Raw genomic sequence first — 25,362 nt, forward strand, 5'->3', positions numbered from 1 at the left:
ACCATGCAGACCCCATGCTTCCTTGGGGGTAATGGAGGGGGTCATAAAACTTGGATGAGCTCATTTTTGATCTCAGTCTCACTTTTCCTCCATATACATTGTTTTCCAAGATGAGCTTATTTTTTTTTACTTTTCCTTCACTTTTTTAGCATTGTCCAGAGTGAGATCAAACGTGAGCTCGGCCAGACATCAGCTGTCTCCATAAATCTCTGAAAAGCAGAGACTTTGTCAGGAAACGGAGATCTATATGAGCGTCTGGTTTTAACGAAATTCTGCTAAAATCAAAGAAGTGTGTTTTACCAATTAAACTATAAACTTTTGCATACGGCAAAGTGACGGTCGGGAGAATTTTCGCTCTATATATCATGCATGCATTCTTTAATTCTAAGAAAACTTTGAGTCTATGATTATGAGATTTTCATTTCTTCACAAAACATCAGGCATAATTTAACCTGCATATACCCGACCTATCTTTCAGACCGTTTTTGTAAATAGGTATGAAGTTTTATTATATATTGTATCTCATGTTAAATTTATATGGCTGATTTTAATGTCAGCATCGTTTTTGAAACAGGAGGGGTGGGGGCGAGGCAGACTCATTAAAAAAATGCCAGTTCACAAATTATGAAAATCATTTAACAGCATCCAAAGGGGGGGGGGGGTGGGGGCAACTCCACGTTAATTCATTTCTTTTTATATGCACACGAAATGTGTTTGCTGCAAGAAAAGGTGCATGGGGTGGTTTCTTCTTTGGATTTACTTCGGAGTCGTCCATCCGAATTTTTTTTCAAACAGAGAGCTATAGACCTGCAGCTAGTAGTAATATATTAGATGAAGTTATGGGTTGGCAATGAAAAGGGGAATAACTCAATGTTTTTCCATCCCATTTCAAAATATCAATTCAGTGGCTCCTGAGAATCTTTGAAAACAAGAAATACCCTAGAAGTAAGAAATTATTTAACGCATATTTAAATCAATACAAACAATATTATCAAAACGTAAAAACTTCCAACATAAAATTAAAAGGCAGACCTCTATAGCAGGCTGTATGTACATTTACAAGACATTAGTGTTGTTGGTACACTGTAACAACAGGGCAAATGTTCCCTACAGTCAAGAAAAATGCATCTTTTGTAGCTAGGGTTGGAATGAGTAGATATCATCTTGGAAGGCTTCTTAAGACACATTAATATTTTGTGTTTGAATCCATGTAAATATATGATTAAAAGAAAACCCGTCTTACAGTGCTGTTGCTTATCTCCACTTCAGCACTTCATGTAGTTTTGCTTTAAAGCTGAACACCGCTCGTAAATAGGCACCGTCACACAGATACCTGGTATATAAACCCTTCGATTTCGTTACACCCGATTGCACACCTGAACCTCGTGGCCGACATGTAGTATTCCTTTCGTGGTCTTTAGATTTTATGCATTTTTTTCTTATGTTCATTTTCTGTTCGTAAATAATGCATTGACCAATTTATTTGATGTTAGTATTCTCCTGGCTTCAAAAAGTGCGTAAAATTTGATAATTTCATCGCGACTGGGTAACACGGCGAGGCAAAATGTACGTCCACACAGGTGAGACCTCTACAGCGAAGTACTTTGAACTGTTTAGAGGTCTGTCCCTTATATAAGGGTTGTAGGGACAGCAGTGATTAAAGAGAAATATGGCGGACAGTGCCTATTTACGAGCGGTGTTCAGCTTTAAGCAGATGAGAGTCATTAATTTCCCCTGGATGGAATATCAGCGTAAGCCGTAACCAAATGCAGCTCTGTAGACCAAGACAATGCAGATAAAGTGCCTTGTCAAAGGGCACAATATATATATATATATATATAGAGAGAGAGAGAGAGAGAGAGAGAGAGAGAGAGAGAGAGATGGGCTCAAACCAGCAACCACAACCTTTTGGTCAATGCGCTATGTACTCAACATAAAAACATACAGGTCTCTTTATGCCCTTTATTTGATAAAGATTCTTATTTGTTAATTAATATCAGGAAAATCAGGGTATAGTTGCATTGAGATGTCAAGAAATTATAGATTCCACAGAAACTGTTACCTGGGTGAGCAATGCCACCCGCGGGCCTCTTCTTTTTATTCCATAGTCAGACCGCCAGTGATTGTAAAATATGTTTACCACATTTAATAAAAAACAACTAAATCATCCACAAAATATTTTCAAACTATTTCAGAAAGCAGATTTTTTTTCACTTAAGAATGTAAATGTATTACATTTCTGGTTGGTTTATTTATGTATACCGTATTATGTTTTTGTACACATTTCTTTAGATATATGATATAAATGAAAAAATATACACATCTAAACAAACAGTTATATACATGATTTCATAGTAAATATCAAACAATATACATGTGCATGTATTGCATTCATAAAAATATCCTTAGCATTCATCAACCACATTCCCTAGCTGCCAATTCCATCTTGGTTAACCTTTGACCTTCTATTCTCTCTCTCTATTTTCAGGGAATAGTCATGTTTTAATCCTGTTCTGGGATTTATTTTCCTATTGACGGGGACTACTTTTCTGGTGGACCGAATTTCTCCATCGTCTCTATGACCAGGTTAAGGTGATCAAAGAAAGAGTTCACACCAACTCTCATCATCCGTGCTTCGAGGGCTTCAAAGTGTCTGAAAAATACACATTACATTACATTACATATTAGGCTATTATTTTGGTATTTTTACTGAAGTTCAAAATCATTTTCCATATTAAATCATGTTTTAAGTAAATGAGAGAGAGAGAGAGAGAGAGAGAGAGAGAGAGAGAGAGAGAGAGAGAGAGACAGAGAGAGGGAGAGAGACAGACAGAGAGAGAGACAGACAGAGACAGAGAGAGAGAGAGCTTACATATTAAGAACATTTCCTTTCACAACAAGTTCTTTCTTCACACCACCTCGTTTGGGCTCTGAGTCTACACTAAGAGTGCCAAAGGCAATCTGTGCCTCCCTCTCTGTTGGGAAGGGTACACTCAAATCTCTAAAAAATAAAACAATTAACATAGTCACAGTATAATAGAGGACTCTGAGGTGAAAATGTTCAGATAATGAACCTTATTCATTCATTCATATGAAACTGTATAATATACAGTTTCATATGAATGAATGAATAAGGTTCATTATCTGAACATTTTCACCTCAGTGTATATGGATATTGGAACAGTATGGAGTTTTCATTGAGCATGTAGTAATTGTCTATTCAAGAAAGCTACATGTGTGCATCAGTACATAATTACACATATTCTACATTTCAACATTGTTTCGTGCGACATAAAAGTAAATATGTTCCACGGGTGATTGGTAATTGGATAATTGCAGCTTACACTTTTAGCTTCTTCTCGGACATGTTGTTCTTAATGAAAATACACAGTTCTGACGTTAAACAACAGTCCACAGTCACATTGCGTTGGTTATAAAAGTGAAAGTGAAACCGGAAATCTATGTTACGCATGAGCAAATGATTTCGTTTGAAACTTCCGATAGGTCGTGTCAGTGAAAGAATTCTCATGTGAATCACGAAACAGAATCAGCTGTGTTGTGAAAATCGTGGATTTGACGTTTATTTTGTTCATATGTCGATGTTCTTCACTCTTCATTTAATAATAATGTGAAGATAAGTTGTTTTTTTTTTAATTTACGTTTTTGTCACACCGATTCCATAACGAAGGGAATCACCAGTTTATTTATAGAACCCCAACCCGATTTCTAACAATGGGGCTACTCTTCACAAGACTTTGGAGTTTATTCACAAATGAAGGTATGTGATGAATATTGAGACATTGTGTCTTTTCCTGATATCATTTCTATTGTAAATGAACATGTTGGTTTCTTCAAGAATGTGTGTTGTGAAGAATTCAAGATCATTATTCATGTACACATACTCTTGTTATACAAACGAGAATCTTGTACTAATACACAGTTGTGCCAGAGGCTTGAATGTAACAAGAGCACTAGACTATCCTTCATGTTAATCACAGTTTTATGTAATCATAGTATTATGTATTGCTGTTGAGGTTCCTGTAACTTAATGGATTTGAAGTTGTTAAGCCTTACTTATTAGATTAATCTCTTAGTTACTACTGTAATATACAAAGATGTACATGTGCATGTTTATTCCAAAATTTCATTTGGTAACTACATTTTGTGTTTTGTTAATATCATGTACTTCGATCAACACTTTAATGGCATGTTATAAAGAATCACCAAGTCATTTCTGCGGTTACTGAATGATACAGGTAAGAGTCATCATATAGTTTATAATCTAAACACCCCCTCCTCCCCCCCCCCCCCCCCAAGTTATAAAAAAGTTGATTGTCCCCCACTCCCCTTTCAACCTGAACATGTATATAAATCTACTCTTCAAACTAATTCAAAGAAATTGACCATATATATGGAGCTTATATATAGATAAACACTAAAGACTGAAAATTCAACTCCTATATACACGTAGGTCTTTTTTTTTTTTTTTGAAAGAAGTATAAATTTGTAGGTCAAAGGCATTGAGACTAAGATACGAAGTCTATTATTAGTTTATAATGCTAACATGGCCAACTTTAGGAATTTGTTACATCACTATTCAAAGACACTAACCATGTTAACTGTTAATTAACATATATTTGGGTACAATTATTTTCAATTTGTAGTCCTTCCAAGGCATCAGGGTATAGATTTTGTAAGTCGTTTTAGTCCCACAATTAAAATTTCACTATATCCTAAAAACTATTAATTGTGATTTTTTTGCTGCAGTGATCAAAGTATAAGCATTGAAACATTTTGGAAAACTAAAGATAGTATTCTCTATGGGTTTAATTTCGTGGAAAAATGATAAATTGCGAACTTAATGAAATTGAAACAATTGTGACTGACTATTTGCCAATCTACAGTACCTGTAACTGCATGTAGATGAGAGTAAAATTACTTAACTGATGGATATCAATTTAATATCAACATCATAAATTCACATGATCTATTTCATAAATCATGTCAACTTTATTGCAAGAGAAAACAATATTTATTGATACCTTGAATCGATATATATTGTGATATAATTATGATCTGATATACATGTATTGTTATCAGTTAGATTTGAGGAAGAAACATTTTATGACGGGTATTTTTTCCCTGAACTGAAGTCCAAGGTACTGAACTATTTGTGGCACATTGTAATGAACAAAAAGTGAGATTCTGTGAAACCAGGGTCAGACTATGATTTACAAACAATATGTTTCTTATTAACGATGTTTGCATGCATGGGGGCATTAATTTAGTCCAGAAAATGCAATGTTGAATCATGCTTTATAGCTGAATCTGACTTGGCCATCATACAATCATGTAGCCTAGGTTTATAGTTTTAATACATCTTTGCTAGCCGAGGGTTTACAGAGGAGCAGAGTAGATTGTAAAACCTAGGCTAGCAAAAATGGCTTAAATACTGTTTGTACCGTAAAGGCTGTTACTTTTTATGGGGGTTGTGTGCTGATTTTGCCTAATTCTGGGGGTTAATGCCAATAAATTACCAAAATCAATATGTCATCATTTCAAAAATTGTCAAGATTATACATTCTTAGAAAAAGTCGAATGCTGAAATTTGTACCTATTCTAGTTTAAATGAACTGTGTCTTTTAAAATTTTTTTTTTGTTTTTGCATAATTATATATCTAATATAATGGAGTAGGAAGTTTAAGTGATTGATATACTTAAAGAAACTGGCGACTGGCGAGCTTAGTTTATCGTGATTAATAGATGTGTCGCTGTCATCATGGATGGTAATTAAAGTCAGGAAACCACAGAGATCTCACACACTTCACCTCACGCCACAGTATTTATATATATACATTGTATAACGGTATATCAAGTTTGATTGTAACTCGACTCATAATGAAATTGAATCAAATAAGTATTTGTACTAAATGTGCATTGATAATACATGTAGGTACTAGTAATAATCCTGCTCTAGAATTTTTTTTCTTGGCTAAGACTATACTAATGTGCTCCTCCATACTCTAGATAACCATGCAGATAATTAGGTAATGAAAAAAGAATTCAAGTTTGATAATAACCATGATGATAACTAAACTGATCGTAATGAAATTGAATCAGTGAAATATATCTTTATACTGTACAATAATTGTGTGGATCCAGAATTTTTCTCCACAGAGGGGGGTCTGACTCTGAGGGATATTTGAGTTTGGACCCCCCTCTCCCTCTAAATCTCTGCGTATTAAAAGCTTAACCTAGTATATATATTGATTTAGCCGTAAGGATAATTGTAATTAAAATATTAAAAAATTCACTGTAAACCATTTTTTTTTAGTGTACCAGTTTTACACTCATTTACGATGAATGCCAACCCAGTCTGTGGGCATATGCAAAATTTTGATTTACGGTATATGTGACACTGATTTAATTTTACACAATATTTAATATGAACGATTATCAGATGTATGGTAATTGAAACTCAATTGATTTACTTACACATTAATCTTAACACAGTTTGAACTATTCAACACATAAGTGTAAACTTTGTTGTAATTTTGATCACCTGGGTAAATTTTCCAAAAATTTGAAATGTAAATGATAATCTGAGATCCTTGGTAATTGAAATTCGATACAGAATTGATATATCTACACAGTTTTACACAGTTTACTGTTGTAATCATATAAAATGTCAAAAGATGCAGTCAAGATCTGTTGCATTTTTATTTCCTCTTTAAATCTGTACATGAGTGACACAGATGTCTGTGCCTGCGTGCACAATGGCTCATTATTCCAGGATTACTGTATGATGATGCAGCTAACAGATTCAGATTTCCTACAATGGTGGAATGTTGTATTCCTCTCTCATGATAGCTAGTCCATAGGGTAGTCGTACTGTCTCTGTAATCCTCACTGCAGATCTAATAGATTTGATTGTATGTTACATACAGGTTGCCAAGATACTATTAATAAAGGGTTTTTATTAGATATGTATATATATTACACATTTCAAAACATTGATTTTAGGAGAGGGGGGATGGTCAGTGATTTTGTAAAACGCCATGTACCTAGTCTATCATATATCAACAGATCAAAATATATTATAATATGCATGCATAAATGTAAGTGTTGACAATTCAATGAAATGCTTTGTAGGTCACATCAAGTTATTGCTGTATTTTTGTGAAAGGTTTTTGACAGTTTGACATTATGATTGTTTTCCCAATTTGGAATAATTATTTCACTGTTGAGTAAAAAAAACCAAACCCAAACCAAAAAACTAATCACAGAACTGGCCATTCCCTTTGATAGAGAAGAAGTGGCCTACATGCAGGCAATGCCTTTCTCCACTCGTTTAAGAGAATAGCCTGGAATACTGGAATATCAGAAGTTTAAGTATATCGGTACATTGTACTTGTAAATTGTGTAAAGAGGACTATTTTTGTTGTTGTTTCAGAACATAAAGTTATCATAGTGGGACTTGACAATGCAGGGAAGACCACCATTTTATACCAGTTGTAAGTATTTTTAGCACAATGGCTATTAATTCATTATGGGACATGCATTTAATTATAGATTTGTCTGCACATCTGTATATAAATTGAAAGGGCTAGACCTTAATGTTTAAACCATAAATTACCAAAGTTCAAAGATCAATTAAATTTTTATTTTTCACATTAATACTCTAATGCAGTGATGTAATTTTATTGAGAGTAATTATTATTTATTGCAACTTTTTGCCCCTTCAAAGGAAAAATCCTAGTTGAAATTTGTCAATTTGTTTAAGACATTTATATATGCTTTTACGCAGACTGAATTTATAGTTAATAGCAGTTTTAATGGGAAAACTTTTAAATTATCATATTGTTTATAGACACAATAATACATTCATCATGCCGATCAGAATTCTATCTATAAAAAGCAAAGATTTAGCTCTAAAACATTTTGTGTTGCTGCCGAGTCTCAAACAATTTGTGTGGTTTTTATAATGTCCAGCAGGTCTTTGAATGGGAAATCTTTGCTTTGGTTTCCCCTATTCAGACCCTCAATGAAAAGGACACAGCATGTGCAAGGAGCAGCACAACTGATCAAATAAAACTGAACAATGCGTCCTTTTGTCCTCTCAATACATTGGCCTGAGCACATATTTATTCATCCTCACATGTACCGAATGCCAGGGGTAGGGAAAAAAATGATTGATAAAAAGGAGAAAAATGTGAAAGCGGTAGTCCAAACACGCATTTAATTCCTTTAGCCTCATGAATATTCAGGTAACCTTATTATAAGATTAATGACTGTCTAAAGAGTGTAATTTACCTGTGGTTCCGACATTGTGCATGATAATAAGATTTGTCCTCACCTGTCAACCTGTGAGACTAGATTATAATGTCATTTGTTGACCAAAGGTGTGATTACACCTGTTCATGTTGTGTTGCAAGATATATGAGCTTTGTTTTAATACTACCGTATATATATTAATTACTGTAGAAACACCAAGTATATATTCGATAGGTGAACATTTCGTTGTTTACAAATTAAACCAAATAAAATTTTGTTTGTGTGGGTTTAATTTTGTCATATCATTATTTTTGAAGTGCATCTTGTATCAATTAGATATTTAGGAGTACTTGTGCTAAAAATTTGTAGTGTATTTAATTTCATTAATCTATACCACCAATGAAAATAACAAAATATTTCTGCTTCTAGACCCTACTATCAATCGTATATTCATTGTCCATTTTGTTATTTTATCTCATGTTAATTGAAAATGCAATTGAATTTAAAATTATTTATATTTAAAAGCAAAATAAAAAGCTTTTTGCAGCACCCAATAATTGACATATTTTCTGCATGTCTTTGCAATTATATAAGAATGGTTGGTTATGATCGACCATTGTGAAAAAAAATCAAATAAACGGTTAATGGCATGATGAACCAATGAGCATGATGAGGGGCAATAAATTAATACTGTATGCAAGGAAATATTTGCCCCCATTTTATTATTGCCCCTTTGGCCCTCATGGTCACTCAGTGGGTGAAAATAAGACTTGGCAAATTCTAATGTCTCTTATTGTTTCTGTAATACAAAACTGTATCTGGGCGAATTCAAGATGGGGAGAACCTGTTTGTAAGTGAAGAAGGGCAAAAATTACTCCGTATATAATAAACATATTTATTTAATTGTAATAAAAGGGAAGAAGGCCCAAAACTACACAGGGCGAAAATAACACTGTATACAGCTAGCTAATATATCCTACCAGTATACTGTGGTTTCATTTATATTCAAGGGTATCAATTTTCGTGGATAAAGTGAAAATCACTGTTTCAAGGATACGTACTAAATTCGTGGTCAATGACCCTAACAATACAAATAATTAGTAGAAATTGCACTTCAATGAACATTTAATTTCATGGATGAACTTAACAACGAAATCCACGAAAATTAGTATTCAACAAATATTGATGAAACCACAGTATCCTGCCAGTATACATGCTTTTCACTTAGTCACACTGTGTATGAAGTTTTCTGACAAGAAATTGGATCAAGGACAGCTGAATTTGATAAACAGCTGGAACTGATGTCAATAATTTAAATTCAAACTTCATTGTAATAAATTGCATGACCTCCCTCCTAGAAATGAAGACATTAATTGATTGGAAATGATATACCTCCTTAGAAGCCTGATACTAGAACGCATAATGCTATTGGAGTAAACCAGGCATTTATCAGACACATAAAATGATAATTCAGTGCATTTGTAATTAAATTGAGAGGTTAGTCATATTCTATTCCTAACATATTGCTCCCAGCAACATTTGTGCTTTGTTACAAAATCATGCTGTGCGCCTTGTGGAATTTTTATTTTAGCATTACAGTTGACTTGTGTAAAGGAAATATCAATAAATAAATAGGCAATTTTCAGTAGTTTGTCAGACTTCTTTTTTATATTTTCATCATGGTAACTGAGTTATCATGAATAAGTAATTTTCCATTATAGAGTTCACATTAACACTCCCCCTCTCTCTCTCTTGTCCTTAGATTCAATCTCCTATCCCCCCCACTCCCCCAAGATCTTCCTTTTCTTAAGAAGTACAATTACTGTATTACTATATGACATTTGGTTGTGTACTCTATTTATTGTTTTAGCAACAACAAAAAAAAACAGCTTCTGATGAAGCAAATTCATTGTTTAATCATATATATAATATTAATTTTAATAGATAGTTACATATAGAAATTCACTGAACTAAATCAACATTCATTGACATTTTCCACTCTGAACATCTTCCCGGCTAAATTTAGTACATAAAACATGAAATATGTACATGTATGGAGTAGTATAAAAATATGTGCACTAATTAACTCGTGCAAATTTGCTGGAAAAATTTTCCACTAAATATTGTTCATGTTTAATATCATGAATAAACTGTGTACAGGGAAATTTTCACCCCCTTTTATTATCGCCCCTTTTGCCCTCATTATCAACGGTCGAATTTAAGACATGGCGAATTATGATGTCTCAGACTATCTCTTTTAAAACACATCTATGTCTGGGCGAATTCAAGACGGGGCGAAACTAACATGAGGTGAAAATAACCCTTTATGTAGTAGTTTATAGTATAATGTATAATGATCTTGATTTTGCTTTGATTTAGTTTAATGAATGAGGTTGTCCACACGTCGCCGACGATCGGCAGTAACGTGGAGGAGGTGATCTGGAAGAACATCCACTTCCTGATGTGGGACATAGGGGGCCAGGAAACACTGCGGTCAGCCTGGAACACATACTACAGTAACGCTCAGGTATAAACAGTACATGAACTACAGTAACGCTCAGGTATAAACAGTACATGTACTACAGTAACGCTCAGGTATAAATAAAACATGTATTATAGTAACGCTCAGGTAAAAACAGACATGTACTACAGTAACGCTCAGGTAACAAACAGTACACATACTACAGTAATGCTCAGGTAAAAACAGACATGTACTTTAATAACACTCAGTTGTGTAAGTGACTGTGTATTGCTCAGGTAAAAACAGAACACATAATACAGTAAAAACAGAACATGTACTACATGGACTTATTTTTGAGAAAAAAAAATTAGAACTGGAAAATATCATATTACTGGTATTTCATTTTAGATGTAGATTCAAAAATGTGAGTCAAAATTTTTAGCTCAAAGGAAAATGTTCTGATTAATGGTGTTTTAATATTTTAATATTTTGTACAATCTCAAAAAAAATTTATACTGTATATATGTGATACAATATGTGCAATGTTTTCACCTTTCCATGGTTTGTAAATTTAATGCTTTTATATTTTGTCTTTTGATCAGTTTGTAATTCTGGTTGTGGACTCAACAGACAGGGAAAGGTTGTCCATCACGAAAGAGGAACTCTGTAAAATGTTGAACCATGAGGTAAAAACTTTATAAGATTCAACCCCTTCCTCCCACCACAACCCCCCCCCCCCCCCCCCCATAAAGAAAAAAAGCAAATAAGGTCCATCTTATTTTGTGAATTGATGGACACATACTTACTCAATGTGCATGTCTTAAATCATATTAATGTTTATTTAAAGGGAAAGTTATGATAGATTAATGATATCCTTAGTCCTGGAGAAATTTGACCCAGTTATGTACATTTTATAAGTAAATAAAACAAGATAAGATAGTAAGATACAGGTAAAAGTTGATGATAAATGAGCCACAGCTGATTGCTGACAGGATAGAGACATGCATTTGCCATTGCTTGTATAATGACCTAAAAATGTTACACTCCACAGCTATAAGAGGTCTACCTCTTCTTATGTACACAATTCTAGCATTGCATAGTATGTGGCACAAAATTGAACAAATATCTGTTGTTATTAGAACCATTTTAACAAAAGCTTGGATATTGGGTAGTTGTGTCAAACATCAATTTGACCTAGGCATGTCTATTTCATTGCTAGCCACTCAGCCATGGCTCCTTGAAATCAACAAGATTTGTCTGGCTCATGAGCTAAAATTACGCAATTGGTGCATATTTTGCTCAAAACCGTTTCATTGTTAATTATTTGTTTTGTCTTAAGAAAAAAATAGCTACGTCCTACTGAAAGTCCAAGGTCTTGTTAAAATGGTTCTAATACCGAAGGATTTGTTTTCATAACACTGGTTGAAAGAGTAAGTTTATATACCTTATTTGTTAGTTCAACCAGAAGTAGAGCTCATTTTATCAGACTAAAGTTGGAGTTACATAAAGTCACCTCTAAATCTTGTCATTATGATAGAACCGCTGGGTATAATATATATACCTATTTATATGCAAGTTAAACAGAGGTATAATGATATTTATTTTAAATGAGAAAACCACAAAAGTTTAAAAGAAAATCAAAGTTTCATTAGTAAAAATCAGCTTCGTGTCAACTGGTTGAAATTCAAATGCTTGAATTAAGATCTCCGATCCTTAGCCTCAAAGTATTTTTTTTTCATCATGAAAATGTTATTTATTTAACCTTAAATCTTTATAAATGAAATGAAATCAAAAGATTCTGAAATATTTTGATGGTATTCATGCCTTTAATGAAGTTTTTGCAATTTAGGCCTCATGGATATAATGGAATAAATATACAAAATGAGATCAAATTAGCAAAAAAAAAAAAAACAGTTGTAGCATTGCATCAGTGGCTCAGGTGCTAGGTGTCTGTGAATCCACAAAGCCAAGCATTTCATTGAGTAGTTTAGCATAATATAACAACTACAAGACATATGAATTTTGTCTATATAAAAGACAGTTTTATGGTAGTGTACATGTAAAAAGATTCTGGATAATTTAGAGTTCTCAAACATTGCTGAGGATTGGAGAATGTTTAGCAGGAAAAAATTTAACTAATTAATTGAAAATTTTGCAAAAATATTCTTGTATCTTTATCAATGGTTTTTCATCGCTCTTAGGACCTCAGAAAAGCAGCCATGTTGATATTTGCCAACAAGCAGGATGTAAAAGGCTCGATGTCTGCAGCCGAGATATCTCAGCATCTCAATCTCACTTCCATCAAGGATCACCCCTGGCATATACAAGGTTGTTGCGCTTTGACGGGAGAGGGGTAAGTCACACAATAAAGAATTGGCTATCTTTAAAAAAATCATTGTTTGAAATTGCCGCCTGGGGGTTTCCAGACCCAGGATTGAGGACAAACTTGAAGTTTAAATTATCAAAAGTTGGTAAAAAAAAAAATATATCCATAATTAGAAAAAAGATCTTTATTTTTTGCTAAAAAATTTTTTTATCAAGGTGTAGGTTATTTCAACAGAGCAGGAGGCAATTTGAAGCAAGCAATAATTTTCTGGCCCAGTAAATGTTTTACTTTGTTGTCTTAGATATATAAATTTCAAATTCATTGGATTTGTCAAAATAAGGTTGAAGCACCAAACATGAACACTGTAAGTGTTTCTTCTAGCGATTTGACTACTTAGTTCAAATCCTTGGATATTTTGATGGTATTTTCTTAGCTCATTTAAGATATTGACTTTTGATAATGAAATCACTCAATAGTATACATATTTCATTTCCACAGTTATGACATTTTTTTCAATTTTGTTACCATGAGCTAAAGTTGTCAATGCAAATGTTTTAAAGTTGTGTAGAAAATTTCAGCTTGTAATTTCCTTTAAAATAGATTGAAATAGTAATACTACCTGTAATTATGTTTGTTCCTTATGACATCAAAACTTTAACATTCTTATGTTACAATGAGTAATGCAATAGCTTTCCTGCACAACATTTTTTTTGCTATTTGATATTACCGGTATAAGCAGAGAGTGTAAAAATTCTTCGACCCTACTTGGATATTTGACTGTGTAATATGAGGCAGTTATAGTACATTGACAAGATTTTACGAGTGAATGTTCAAGCATATAACAGAACCCTCCAGTCCATTTTAATGACTCAGAACACAGATAAAAATTACAGAACAAATTGATTTTCTTTTCCAGGTTGTATCAAGGCTTAGAGTGGATCACTAGCAAACTGAAGGGTCGGTGACCTTTAGTGTGACATAAGGTCAAATATCAAGGGTCAAGGGTTCATCAGACTTTGGAAGAAGATTTTAAGAGCTTTGGTTCTGTCTTAATTGTTTTGTTTTTCCTGATTATTCAGCCCCTAGTCCTAAATATTTAACACAAACAAAACAGAAATTCTCAGGAACTGTGGCCACAAAGTTTGACTTGCAAAAACAGATTTTGATACAGTGAATTTTTTTATTTTTACTGGAGTGAAATATCTTATAATTTTGACATTGGTATGTCAACTTTCATCTGATATTTCTACATGAACATCTTCTATTCATGACATTTCCTAGGAGAAAAAAATTGTTGTAAGTTAATGGCAAAGGGGTGAAGTTTTTAGTGTTCAGAAAAAAGTGCTTTTATTTTCGAATTGAGAGTAATGTGCTTAACTGAGAATATTGTTAGCATGTTGACATTGTCTGCTATGAAAGATACTGTGTCTTGTTTACTGGTATTACGATATTGTTAAACCTTGTTTTATGTAAATAATGCCAAATATACCACTACATCTATTCCCAACTCTTGCACTATAGTATGTCTCAGCATTTGTGCTAAAAGTAATAACTGTGTGAGAGGATATTTAATGTAATACTGTACTAACAAGCAATACTATAACAGAGTAATTTTGGTCAGTGATAGGGGTAAAAGAATATAATGCTGAGAATATTGAAGAGATATTTGTCATTTATGCATTAATATATTATTTTCAAAGTACTTGGTATTCAAAGCATTACTGAATTATAGGTATTTATTTGGCAATTATCATGTCTAGAATTCCACCTGAAAGGTAATTTACCTCCTTTTAATTAATTAATGAAGTATTTGGTCGCAACTAAACTTTAAGTGTTTATATATAACCAAAAGAATTTGTGATTATGAACATTCGTCGAGAGAATATCACAACTATAGAATCAGTTAAATTAAGTAGCAAGGAGATAAAATATAAGGCACGTTTAATCGTTTCACAGTGAAATAACATTGCCAAAATTCATGATGGACATTGTCAATTTAAATTTTTTGAATTATTTTAATTTTATTGTTTTAATTACTAAAGGGTAATTTTTTACTTTCATGCACATGATGTTTTACATACAGTGGTCAGTGAACATGTGTGAACTACATGTGTACACACATATATTTTAAAAAGATATTTAGGGGCTAAGATATTAATTTTATTCTAATTCCATGACTGTATCACACAATTTGAAACTTCACATGCATGTATATATTTATTTGATTATTTTTGAAATACTTATTCAATACACATATAGGGACTATACATGTACATATGGACTGTACAGAAGCGTTTTGATAAAAGCGGTGCCATAAACCTGGGGGTTTCCCAGATTTGAACAAAGATCCATGTCATGTAACCATTATTGTATAAGATAAAATTTTGCTAAAAAATTCTGGTATGGTTATTCAAGTACAGATATTTATGTTAAACATCATTTTGCATTCAGTATAGAAGAGTCTTTGATTTTGTGAGTTTGTTTGTTTGAAGGAAAATTGAGAGAGAGAGAGAGAGAGAGAGAGAGAGAGAGAGAGAGAGAGAACTGTGTCTGATGCACTTCTACACTTTGTATGTTTTCACTGTGAGCTAGCTGGTGCAAAACTAGTAAAGCTTACTCAACAACACTCCTTCACTTGTTAAATAATATTTGTCATTATTCATTATTATGAATTTGCTTTTAGATAATATAGCGACTAGTTAGGGCTGTCTGAGAGTATGAGAATGTAATGATTGCATGGGATCCACTTTCTTCAAGACATGAAACACATGAATGACTCTATACCTTCCCCATTCCTTCCCATAAAAAATCATCAACACCAAAAACAAAAAACAAAAAACCCCAGAATTCTTAGCATCTGCAAATTTTTCAATTTTCAAAATTTTGATTTTGGGGTTTTTTTTCATAACAAAATGCTACAGTGATTTTTTTGTTGAATATATATTAAAAATTATTTTGATGCCTATATTGAAACTAAATCAGTCAGAGATCAGATTTGTATTTGATAAAACATTTTAGCCTCGGATGGAATCTGATATACCGTATTTATAAGACTAAGGTCCTACATTGTGATGATGTACATAATATTTATTTGGGGCATTTTCAGTCAAAAGGTTGAAACAGATGCATGGATATTGTATAAATGTTTTGCCTGCAAATTCAATATGTCTTCAAAATTCATGTTTGTATATACATAAGTATAAATTGTCTATGTCATAGTCAATACAATGAATTATCAGTATGTATTTTTCCTGCGCCAGTACTTTGTACAATCATTTTCTGTGTTTTTTCGTCATTAATTGTTTCACCACTGCGTGTGTCAAAAATTTTGTTTTTAATCTTGTTATTACATTATTTTATTCATTGTGTGTACATGTTGAGTACAGCTCTTTGTTGGTATCAGTGAGTGGCGTGAATTGTTTGAACTTGTCAACTTTTTAAATTAATTTCCTGAAAAGCTGATCAATATATATATAACTCTGGTGTTAACTGCGTTAACTGAAGATTAAAAAGTCTGGAATTACATTGGTTTGTTTGGTCAAAGCAATTTTATGTATTAAGAGGAGTGGATGCCTGTGGCCATTTTTATACTATATAAACCTCCTTTAGAAGAAGAGCTCTATATATAGAAATAGGAAAACACTGACATTTTAAAGTTGATGCTTTTTGGAATTTTTCTTTACTAATTAATAGTTTTAAGCCTAAAAAATCAATTTCAAAAATTCAAGACAGATCTTATGTTTATAATAATTTGTTGACCAGCCATCCGCCTTAATTTCAATATACTCATAATTTTAACTCTTTTTTTAGGAGATTATTAAAATGAGAATATAATTATCGGTGACATTTCTCTTGAATATTTGTCAGGTAATATGTTTTGAATTCTCATTCTGTTTCATTAGTGTTCATCTTGATTGCATATTAGAAATTAAACTATTTTGCTTTTCAACTGTAAATTTATATGATATCCTTTCTGTAATAAGTTTTAAACTCAGTCTCTTAAAAGTTTTCACCTAATTTGCAAGAAAGATATATACTGTTTTTGGAAGAATGAGGACCAAGTTTCCCTTTTATCTCCTTAATTTTAAGTGGGAAATCATCCAAATACAGAAACGTTTAATCAATACACAGAATAACATATTAACTCCCAACCCCATTTTAATACTGTCAGACGACTTTATAGAATTCATGTGCCACAAGAAGAAAGGCATTTTTACTAAGAAAAAAATGTGTATATATATTTTTATATGTTGCACACGTGCATGATTTTATGGAGTAATGTGGACATTTGAGTGTATGCATGTACTTAAAAAGAAAAAAATTATTGTGAAACATGAAAGAAGTGAAAGGAAAGCAAGTGTGAAAAGACGACAATTGTGAATACATGCAGTTTGTGAATAAAAGTTGTAAAATGTATCATCTCTTGCGTAGTTTTCTATAAACATGTGTTATATATAAAGCAAGGTTTTTGGCGTTTAAAAATTATTTAAACTTTCGTATTTAGTGGAAAAAACACTCGATCCCCTGTGCGGAAGTATTTTAGCTATAACACTAGAATTCCTTCTCCAAATCGCGAAAATTGTGCGTTTTTAGATGATCACGATCATATTAAATTAATAAGGATGCAACAAGTTGGAACAATTTTATATGAATTTTTTAGCCAATACTAATATTTGATGGACTAAGTAAAGTAGTAATTATAAATCCACAATTAAGTAACGGTGTTGTAAAATATAATCTATGAATTTGAATATTTTTTAGGAAACGTCAAACAATTTACAAATCAACAGTAGTATTTGAAATATTGAATAACATTTTAAAGACTTTGAACTATATATTAAATACGCCTTAGTAGGATTATTTGTCTTCTAAGAATGAAGAAATGCGAAACTCTTCTTAAATCAGCGTCCTTCTGACATTTGATTTTAACTATATAAATACATCTTGCATTATATGTTACAATGCGTATTGTTATTCTCAAAATTCAAACAAGTTAAATTAGAAGTGCAGCAGCTTCGTCGGACTTGTATTCCTATGTAAACTGTTTATTCCTTTTTAAGAGAGTACTTTCATTTCCCCATTTTCTTTGTCTATGATAACAATAAGAATTATAATTTAATTTTTGCGCTTGTTTTGATGTTCTGATGATTTGATACATGTACATAAGGGCGAAATCGCAAAATATCATATAACAAGCGCCAAACTTTTGTTGCAATTTCATATAGTTCACAACTGCCAAAAAAATAAATAAATAAATAGCAAGGTTGTAAAATCTGCAAGGGATGAAGCCTGCTTATTACGCGAATTTTGATTCGATACATGGGTATGGCCAATATATAAATATGGCTCGATCTTAATTATATCTATATATAAATAATTCTATAATTTCTTCAAGAAGTAAGATCCAAAATATTTAATTAATGATAAGACTTCTTTATTTTACATTCTCTTCGGCTACAAAAATTAGAAAAACATAATTTGCAGGAATCCGCCATGCACTTCCGTTTTGTGTAGCAACTTCCGGTTGGTATTCGTTTCACCGCGCCATCCACGATTCTTCCGTTTTCCAACCAATGGAATACCTCTTCATGACCTTCTCCACCAGGTGGCGCTGTTTGACATTATTCAGAATCATGCTTTTCATTTCGTTGCTGATAGATTGGCATTCTTTTATCTGAAATTTACAATTTTGATTTACTGAGTATGGATTCAGTGTGTATGTTTTGTATTATAGCTATAATACTTACACCGTTCAACAGTCAACAGTTGTACGATTGTTAATCGTTGTTGGGAGCTTGATTAATTATATCTTGTGGTTGAAGTAAAACAACAAAACTTCATGGTTTGAGTTTTGTAAGATTACATAACATTTGCTTCAAATGAATTGCGTAATGAAAGAATATTTGTGAGTTTTTTTTATTGAAGGGGGGGGTGTAAAGTGAGTTTTTTTGCGTCACCTGATCCGGATATCTTCTCCTGATTTCTTCGTGCTCCTGTTGTCGCTTCCGGACCAGTTTTCGGTAGTAATCCGGCCCCTCCAAAACATACTTGGGTACCTGGGATACATCATGTGCAGTTTCCACTTTTTCTGCTGTTTCTTTGATCGGATTGTATTCCTTGAAGACGTGCCCACTGATGTGTAAACACTCAGACAGCGGGAGTCTATGGATCCTCGCAGATTCCTCCTTGTTTTCCTTTAGAATTCGAACAAACCTTAATTGAAGTATCAACAGCGGCAAAATGTCGAATTTTCCTCCCGGAATCGTTGAAACTCGACTCGAAAGTCTCGTTTCGGTTCGAGTTTTGAGTAACTTGAGAACGTAACTTTTTCTACTCAAAGGAAAACGGTCGATTTGTTTTGTGTCGAGTGAGTAAAATTCGCATTCTGTTGAACAGAAAACTCGAAACAGTGAGGTGTGAAGATTGAGCAGGAACTCAATATCGTGAATAATCTCCCCTTCCATCACATGACACAGCTGCACGCGTCTGCTGGCAACAAATCGTTCGTTTCCGGAAGTAGAAATGCTGGGTAATTTCAGGCTTTTCGCCATATGATGTCTGCAAAATTTGAATTGATTATCGTAAAGTAAAATAAATGCAATGTTCTGCAATTAACTCCCAAAGCTTTGTTATGTAAAACTTTTTGTTCTAGTCTTTGTAGGTATAATTGTAAGAAAAAAAAGGTCATTTCTTCTTCCATAGGTAGGTTTGATATTAATATTCTAAATTAAAGGAACAAAATATTGTGTGATTGGATTAAAAAAAAAAATCAATGGAAATTTAATGTGGATCCCAAGAATGACTAATTGCATGTATTTTGAAATGTTTGCTTCTTCACATTTTTAGTAGAATTAGTTGTCATACTCGAAGTAAAGTGGATGTCTCTTGCTCATTTCTGCGGCATCAAACATGGCGGGATACTGCTTCCGGTGTAGTTCCGGAACTGCCGAGAGACGGGCCTTACCTCTGTGACAAAGCAGGAATCACATTGGGATAAGAGGCATAATTCTTTTAGTGAAAATTGCTATTATGTTGTGCTTCAAAATAATAATGTACAAAAGCAATACTGTCTAGATCACTTGTATAATAGCTAGCCTTTTTTTCACAGTCATTCATCTGACAAATACCAAAGTATGCGATATATAGTTATGTTGAAATACTTTAAGTATGAGGATATATATGGGACAAACCTGACTAGAAAATGAAGACATGTGACGTCACATCCTTGGAGAAAGGCGCACTGTACTGCGGATATAATGCGCTTTTTCAGGCAAGGCACCAGTTGTTCAATTTCAGCTTCCGTCCATTTGGCAAAAAATGGATGCGTTCTGACAAAAATCCTCTTATCATCGAACTCTTTAGATTGGTGCCACTAGAATTTTAATGATTTCATGATTATATATTACTCAGAATTCTAAAAATTCTTTACTTAAAAAAAAAGAAGAAATGTAAGGTTTCATTTTAGTTTTGATATACATATATATGGTCAAAATGCAGATGGATTTACAGAACATTGCATTCAAATGAAAGAATTTTTTGGTGATTATTCATTCTACTTTATTTCCAGTATTTGCACAATTTGCATCCGATCGATAAATCGATATTGGTTAGCCAAGAATGTCTTCACGCTTGTAAGACCGCTAAAATTAAAAACCGTGAAATCATTATTAGAATACTTTTTCATTTTGGGAACAGAAAAAAAGTATAAAACAGAGGGGTCTGGATGTCAGTGGTCCTTAATTTTCACCACATTTGCAGTCATTTTGATAATTTATAGCTCGATAGCATGTGCCGATCAAGAAAATTTTTTAATTTTCAAGGGGGGGGGGGGTCCCGACGGTTATTGGGATTTGCCGGGGGAGGAGGGTGTCAGAGGCATATTTTGGTAATTTTGTAATGTAATTTAAAGAAATTTGCATTTTGCAGTGAGGGGGGTCTGGACCCATATGAGTGACCCTCTTCTAGATCCGCACATGGATAGTGTTTTCTATATCATATTCATCCGACGGCCATGAACATAAGAGGTCTTATATATTTTAATTTGCATGGTCATAGCTAGGAAACAGTCATTTGAAGATGTTTTGAAATTGATAAGTTTTTCAATTATATATATCACCAACAGCCCTAAATGTCAGTGTTATTTATATATTTTGAGTTATGTCCAAACACGATGTTCATGTAGTATCATTACATCGATGATATCAACGATATCGTATCGATATCATTCCACCATCGTGAAACATTATATTCATTGAAACGTATTTTGGTGTACTTTACGTTAATATCGACGATGTCGTTTCACTTCGCCAATGTCAAAAAACTGTACCTATAGAGACATTGCACATGACTGTGTAATTTGCAATCTATACTTTGTGTCGATTTCGACGATATCGACGATAGCATATCGATAAAATGTCAATATCTTGAAAACCATAATCAATGAGGAGGTTTTTTCTCTCACAAAAATAGTGTCTTACATGTATCTTAACATGTTTTTTATTAACTTAGTGTTGATATCAAGGATATCGAGGATATTTTATCGATATTGGTTTGCCTATATCAAAGATAGGCAAAAATAAAGTAAAAAATCGAATCGGTATTGTAAATCTGTGTACGATATCGTCGATATTGAGATCATAAATGTAATGCAGAATATCGATCAGTAACGATATCGATATTGTCCTTTTGTGTACAATAACGTCGACATCGACTTCACAGAGTAGTTGTACATGTAATGTATAACTTATCTGAATCGATGTCGATATCGTCATGCATTTTGTTTACGATATCGACATCATAGTTAGTGTTGGACATGTCAATTACATACCATCGAGAGCCCTGAATGTGAGAGGTCCTATAGAAAGGGCCACTTTAAATTGCATGATTACGAGGGACTACTACTTGTATTTAAGGATGTGTTACCTTGATTGTGTTTTCAAACAACTTCTGGGGAATGACCATCAGATCTACAGCCTCATCGGCGATAATGGTGGCGTTCCTAGCTTCCGCTTTCAAAAGAGCGAGCTCGCCGAATGAATGCCCTGAAGCTGAACAGGTTATATCCAAAATTTATTCAATGATTCATTATTGCAATGGTATTTGTATTTCAACAATGGGATTTGTAATTTATTAATTTCTAATTTCGATGTTGTCCATGTTTTTACTGAAGAGAGATCTAGAATGTATACCTCTTAAATCAAAGGCCAACCTCAATTTACGCATAAAAAAGTGTACGAAGATTATCCTTTGTATTACACATTTTTTTTTCTATTTACGATTAAGATTATTAATGTTGTAGAGCAGTGAAATTGACACTGCACGTGAGTACATGTTTGTAAGGTCTACAACATCTACAACATTGCATTGTGTATCAACTGAGCAAAATAAAAATACCATTTATTAATAAAGACCTTTCAAAATGTATTTTTTTTTTTAAATTAAGCCATTTATTTTTTTAATTAGTAAACTTCTTATGTATTAAATTAAAGCAAAAACCACTCCCACTATATTACCCGGTATTACTTACGTAAAATGTTGACTTTTGAACCATACTTTGCCTCTAACTCTGCCTGTTGGATGCTCTTCTCGGTCACGTGACATTTGCATTGATGACGGGTTCCGTTGTCGTGATGGCTGTCTAATTTCTGATTTTCCGGAAGACAGCAGCAGTGATGGTGTTTAACTGTATCACCCGGATGTTGGTGCAAGGTTGCATCGCTAGTAATTCTGGGTAATCGCACCACAATGGACTTCCTGTTGCGTGATTTCTTGAAAGTATCTCTGACGTAAACACCAACAGAGCCTTGGATGACGATGTAGAATCTGTCGGTGGCGTCAGTGAAATTAAAACAAAGAATTTCAAAACAACTTGTTAGTATTCAAACTTCTTACATGTACTAATGCGTGGAATAAGGGGTTTTATCCCAGAAACCACCCCCATTCCCACCCTTTTAGATTCCGCTCATGATACAGTATTGATGGGTCCTTGTAAACTTCGAAAAGATTTTTTAAAAAATCAAACAATTTTTTAAAAACTAAAATATATTGTCTATAACAAACAAGAAAAGACAAAAAAAAAAAAAAAAAAAAAGAGAGAAAAACCCAAAATATTAGTAGAGGATGATATAAATCTAAACAAAATGAATTGTTGATGAATTAAGTTTTACCGTTTATGTTAGACATAACCATCTTAATCATAGTCTTTTTTATTCTTGTCAAGATTTCTGATGAGTCTAACCCCCTCTCCCTTTCAATTTGCTCCCAACGCCACTGATCGGAGTAGGCAAGATAATGATGTCGGATACTTATTAATAATTTCAGGATAATGTAGATAGTTACTTGTCTCCTGTTTCTCCTTGTTTCATAATGACGTCACCAGCTTCCTTGTGCTCGTGTTCACTGTGTCTTAATATCTCAATACCAACGTCTAGAAATAGAAAAAAAAACCCCAGACTGTATAATAATATGTATGTGTTTTGCAAAGCTACAATTTGTGGCTAAAAATCGTTATATTGATATTTTTTTAAAATGTAATGCGCTTCTCATTGGGAATATAAATTTGTTGATCACCCTAATTGGAGACAGGCCATTTGTTGATAATTAACATGATAGTTTGATAATTAACATGATAGTTTTTTTTGTATGTTTTTTTCTTAAATTCTTTAGATATTTTTTTTTATCATGAGAAAAATATACAATGCGATGTGCCTTTGATTGTAATGTCTACTAAGAATCATATAACTATTTTATAAAACTATTTCAAATACATATTACAGAGTACATGCATCACTTTGTTGAATAAAGAAAATGAAAAAAAAAGATATTCTGGTCAATATCTTTGGACAAATATATTGTTATTCAAAGTACATATATTGCAATGAAGAAATTTCATTTCCTTGGACACGTGCAATGCCATTTGTGATTTAATATTTAAACGTACGCTATATTATTAGCAAAGAATAAATTAATTTTATAATAGGAATAAATACGTGTACGTTTATTTACATACAAGATACAAATATAAACGTCTTTGAATTATGCATTGATACATGTCTATTTAACTCAATCATATATACAGGTACAGTACCGATCAGACCCAACCTAACAGAAAGTAAACCCCAACTAAACCCTGGGTTTACTTTCTGGGTTTACTAGAGTGGACCCAGAGTAAACCCAGAGTAAACCCCAAGTAAACCCATTGTGGACACAGAGAGTAAACCCCGATCAGATGTATACCCTGAAAGCCGACGCTACATGTGTATTCGGAATATACAAGGGGCAGGAATTACAGGCAGTAGGATGATAAGATAAAATACAGGTCTGCTTCACACTTCAATGCGTATAGTTGATCCAAAAGCAATTCTCGAGTAAACCCCGAGTAAACCCAAAGTAAACCCCGAGTGGACCCAAATTTTCAAAAAGTAAACCCAAAGTAAACCCAGAAAGTAAACCCGGGGTTTAGTTGGGGTTTAATCTGGTGTTAGGTTCGGTCTGATCGGTACTGTAGGTGATAGTGCTACATGTATAGCCTCTGGCGCAAACGCATTAAAAATTAAGATACCCAACCATTTCGACATGTCTCCGTTTGCAATTTGATTTTGAATATACATATTTTTATCAAGACACAATTTGAAAAACCAACCAATGTAATGCGCATATCATTAACTCTATGTATATATATATAGATCTAATGCTGCATGTAAAATCACGGGCGTAAAAAAGTCCCCATAATAAAACAAATAAATAAATATTTAACCACATCCGCAGTTAATTAAGGAATAAGGAATCATTCTTTCAAGTTTGATTATTATGACGTGATCAAGTACAGTTGAGGGTGATATTTATATAATTTTCAGCACCAGTGCGACTTAATACTAAAATACTAAAATTATCTTTGTCCATAAATAACAAAATCGATTGATAGACTTTATCTAAGTGGTACATGTATATTATAGACAAAAACACCGGAAAATGTAAATATTAAAAGATACATGCATATCATTATTATAAAAGCTCGTTACCTCTGTCAACATTCTGCAGACAATTGGCCTTCATCATGAGGGTTGGTAAAAAAAGATTTATCTCTCTCTGACTCCGCCTTTCTGGGTTCTTCTGGATCAAATGTAGCAGGGAAGTACTGGTCATATCATCCAGTGCTTTTAATGCCTGGATAGTTTTCCTCACGGTTTTCTTGAACAAATTAGACGCCATCGTTTACTTTATGTATTCTTTTTCTTTATAAGCTATGACGTAATAATCGGGCATTGTGACGTTGAAAAAAGTTATTCCGGAAAAATTAGAT

At 33.1% G+C, this 25,362-nt stretch overlaps 3 protein-coding genes across 3 annotated transcripts; 1 reads left to right on the plus strand and 2 right to left on the minus strand.

The window, feature by feature from the left end:
• Positions 1 to 1,948: 1,948 nt before the first annotated feature.
• LOC117686565 (EKC/KEOPS complex subunit LAGE3) lies at positions 1,949 to 3,458 on the minus strand. The gene is made up of 3 exons (XM_034461713.2): positions 3,345 to 3,458; positions 2,873 to 3,001; positions 1,949 to 2,653 (listed from the first exon to the last, which is right to left on the minus strand). The coding sequence occupies exons 1-3, from the start codon at positions 3,365 to 3,367 to the stop codon at positions 2,542 to 2,544; spliced, it is 264 nt and encodes an 87-aa protein (XP_034317604.2). The 5' UTR covers positions 3,368 to 3,458; the 3' UTR covers positions 1,949 to 2,541.
• A 16-nt stretch (positions 3,459 to 3,474) lies between these two features.
• On the plus strand, positions 3,475 to 17,477 carry LOC105348148 (ADP-ribosylation factor-like protein 5B). Its single transcript, XM_034461712.2, has 6 exons — positions 3,475 to 3,778; positions 7,454 to 7,514; positions 10,654 to 10,801; positions 11,338 to 11,421; positions 12,937 to 13,088; positions 13,978 to 17,477. Exons 1-6 carry the CDS (start codon positions 3,733 to 3,735, stop codon positions 14,024 to 14,026), a joined length of 540 nt encoding a protein of 179 aa, XP_034317603.1. The 5' UTR covers positions 3,475 to 3,732; the 3' UTR covers positions 14,027 to 17,477.
• Positions 17,478 to 18,485: 1,008 nt separating this feature from the next.
• Positions 18,486 to 25,313, minus strand: LOC105348151 (uncharacterized). The gene is made up of 8 exons (XM_066072817.1): positions 25,082 to 25,313; positions 23,400 to 23,487; positions 22,588 to 22,883; positions 21,984 to 22,108; positions 20,252 to 20,433; positions 19,926 to 20,027; positions 19,019 to 19,619; positions 18,486 to 18,735 (listed from the first exon to the last, which is right to left on the minus strand). The coding sequence occupies exons 1-8, from the start codon at positions 25,269 to 25,271 to the stop codon at positions 18,598 to 18,600; spliced, it is 1,722 nt and encodes a 573-aa protein (XP_065928889.1). The 5' UTR covers positions 25,272 to 25,313; the 3' UTR covers positions 18,486 to 18,597.
• Positions 25,314 to 25,362: the final 49 nt, after the last annotated feature.

This window comes from Magallana gigas, chromosome 10, assembly GCF_963853765.1.
Source record: "Magallana gigas chromosome 10, xbMagGiga1.1, whole genome shotgun sequence".
NCBI lineage: Eukaryota > Metazoa > Mollusca > Bivalvia > Ostreida > Ostreidae > Magallana > Magallana gigas.

Excerpts from the sequence above, each read along its gene's own strand:
- LOC117686565 (XM_034461713.2), bottom strand. The coding sequence starts at position 3,367 with ATGTCCGAGAAGAAGCTAAAAGT. Across the intron at positions 3,002-3,344 it reads TCCGAGAAGAAGCTAAAAGT|AGATTTGAGTGTACCCTTCC; the intron begins GTAAGCTGCAAT and ends TTTATTTTTTAG. Across the intron at positions 2,654-2,872 it reads AAAGGAAATGTTCTTAATAT|ACACTTTGAAGCCCTCGAAG; the intron begins GTAAGCTCTCTC and ends TGTATTTTTCAG.
- LOC105348148 (XM_034461712.2), top strand. The coding sequence starts at position 3,733 with ATGGGGCTACTCTTCACAAGACTTTGGAGTTTATTCACAAATGAAG. Across the intron at positions 10,802-11,337 it reads CATACTACAGTAACGCTCAG|TTTGTAATTCTGGTTGTGGA; the intron begins GTATAAACAGTA and ends TCTTTTGATCAG. Across the intron at positions 13,089-13,977 it reads TGCGCTTTGACGGGAGAGGG|GTTGTATCAAGGCTTAGAGT; the intron begins GTAAGTCACACA and ends TTTCTTTTCCAG.
- LOC105348151 (XM_066072817.1), bottom strand. The coding sequence starts at position 25,271 with ATGGCGTCTAATTTGTTCAAGAAAACCGTGAGGAAAACTATCCAGGCA. Across the intron at positions 22,109-22,587 it reads TTCAAAAGTCAACATTTTAC|CTTCAGGGCATTCATTCGGC; the intron begins GTAAGTAATACC and ends TAACCTGTTCAG. Across the intron at positions 20,028-20,251 it reads TGTCTTCATTTTCTAGTCAG|AGGTAAGGCCCGTCTCTCGG; the intron begins GTTTGTCCCATA and ends GCTTTGTCACAG.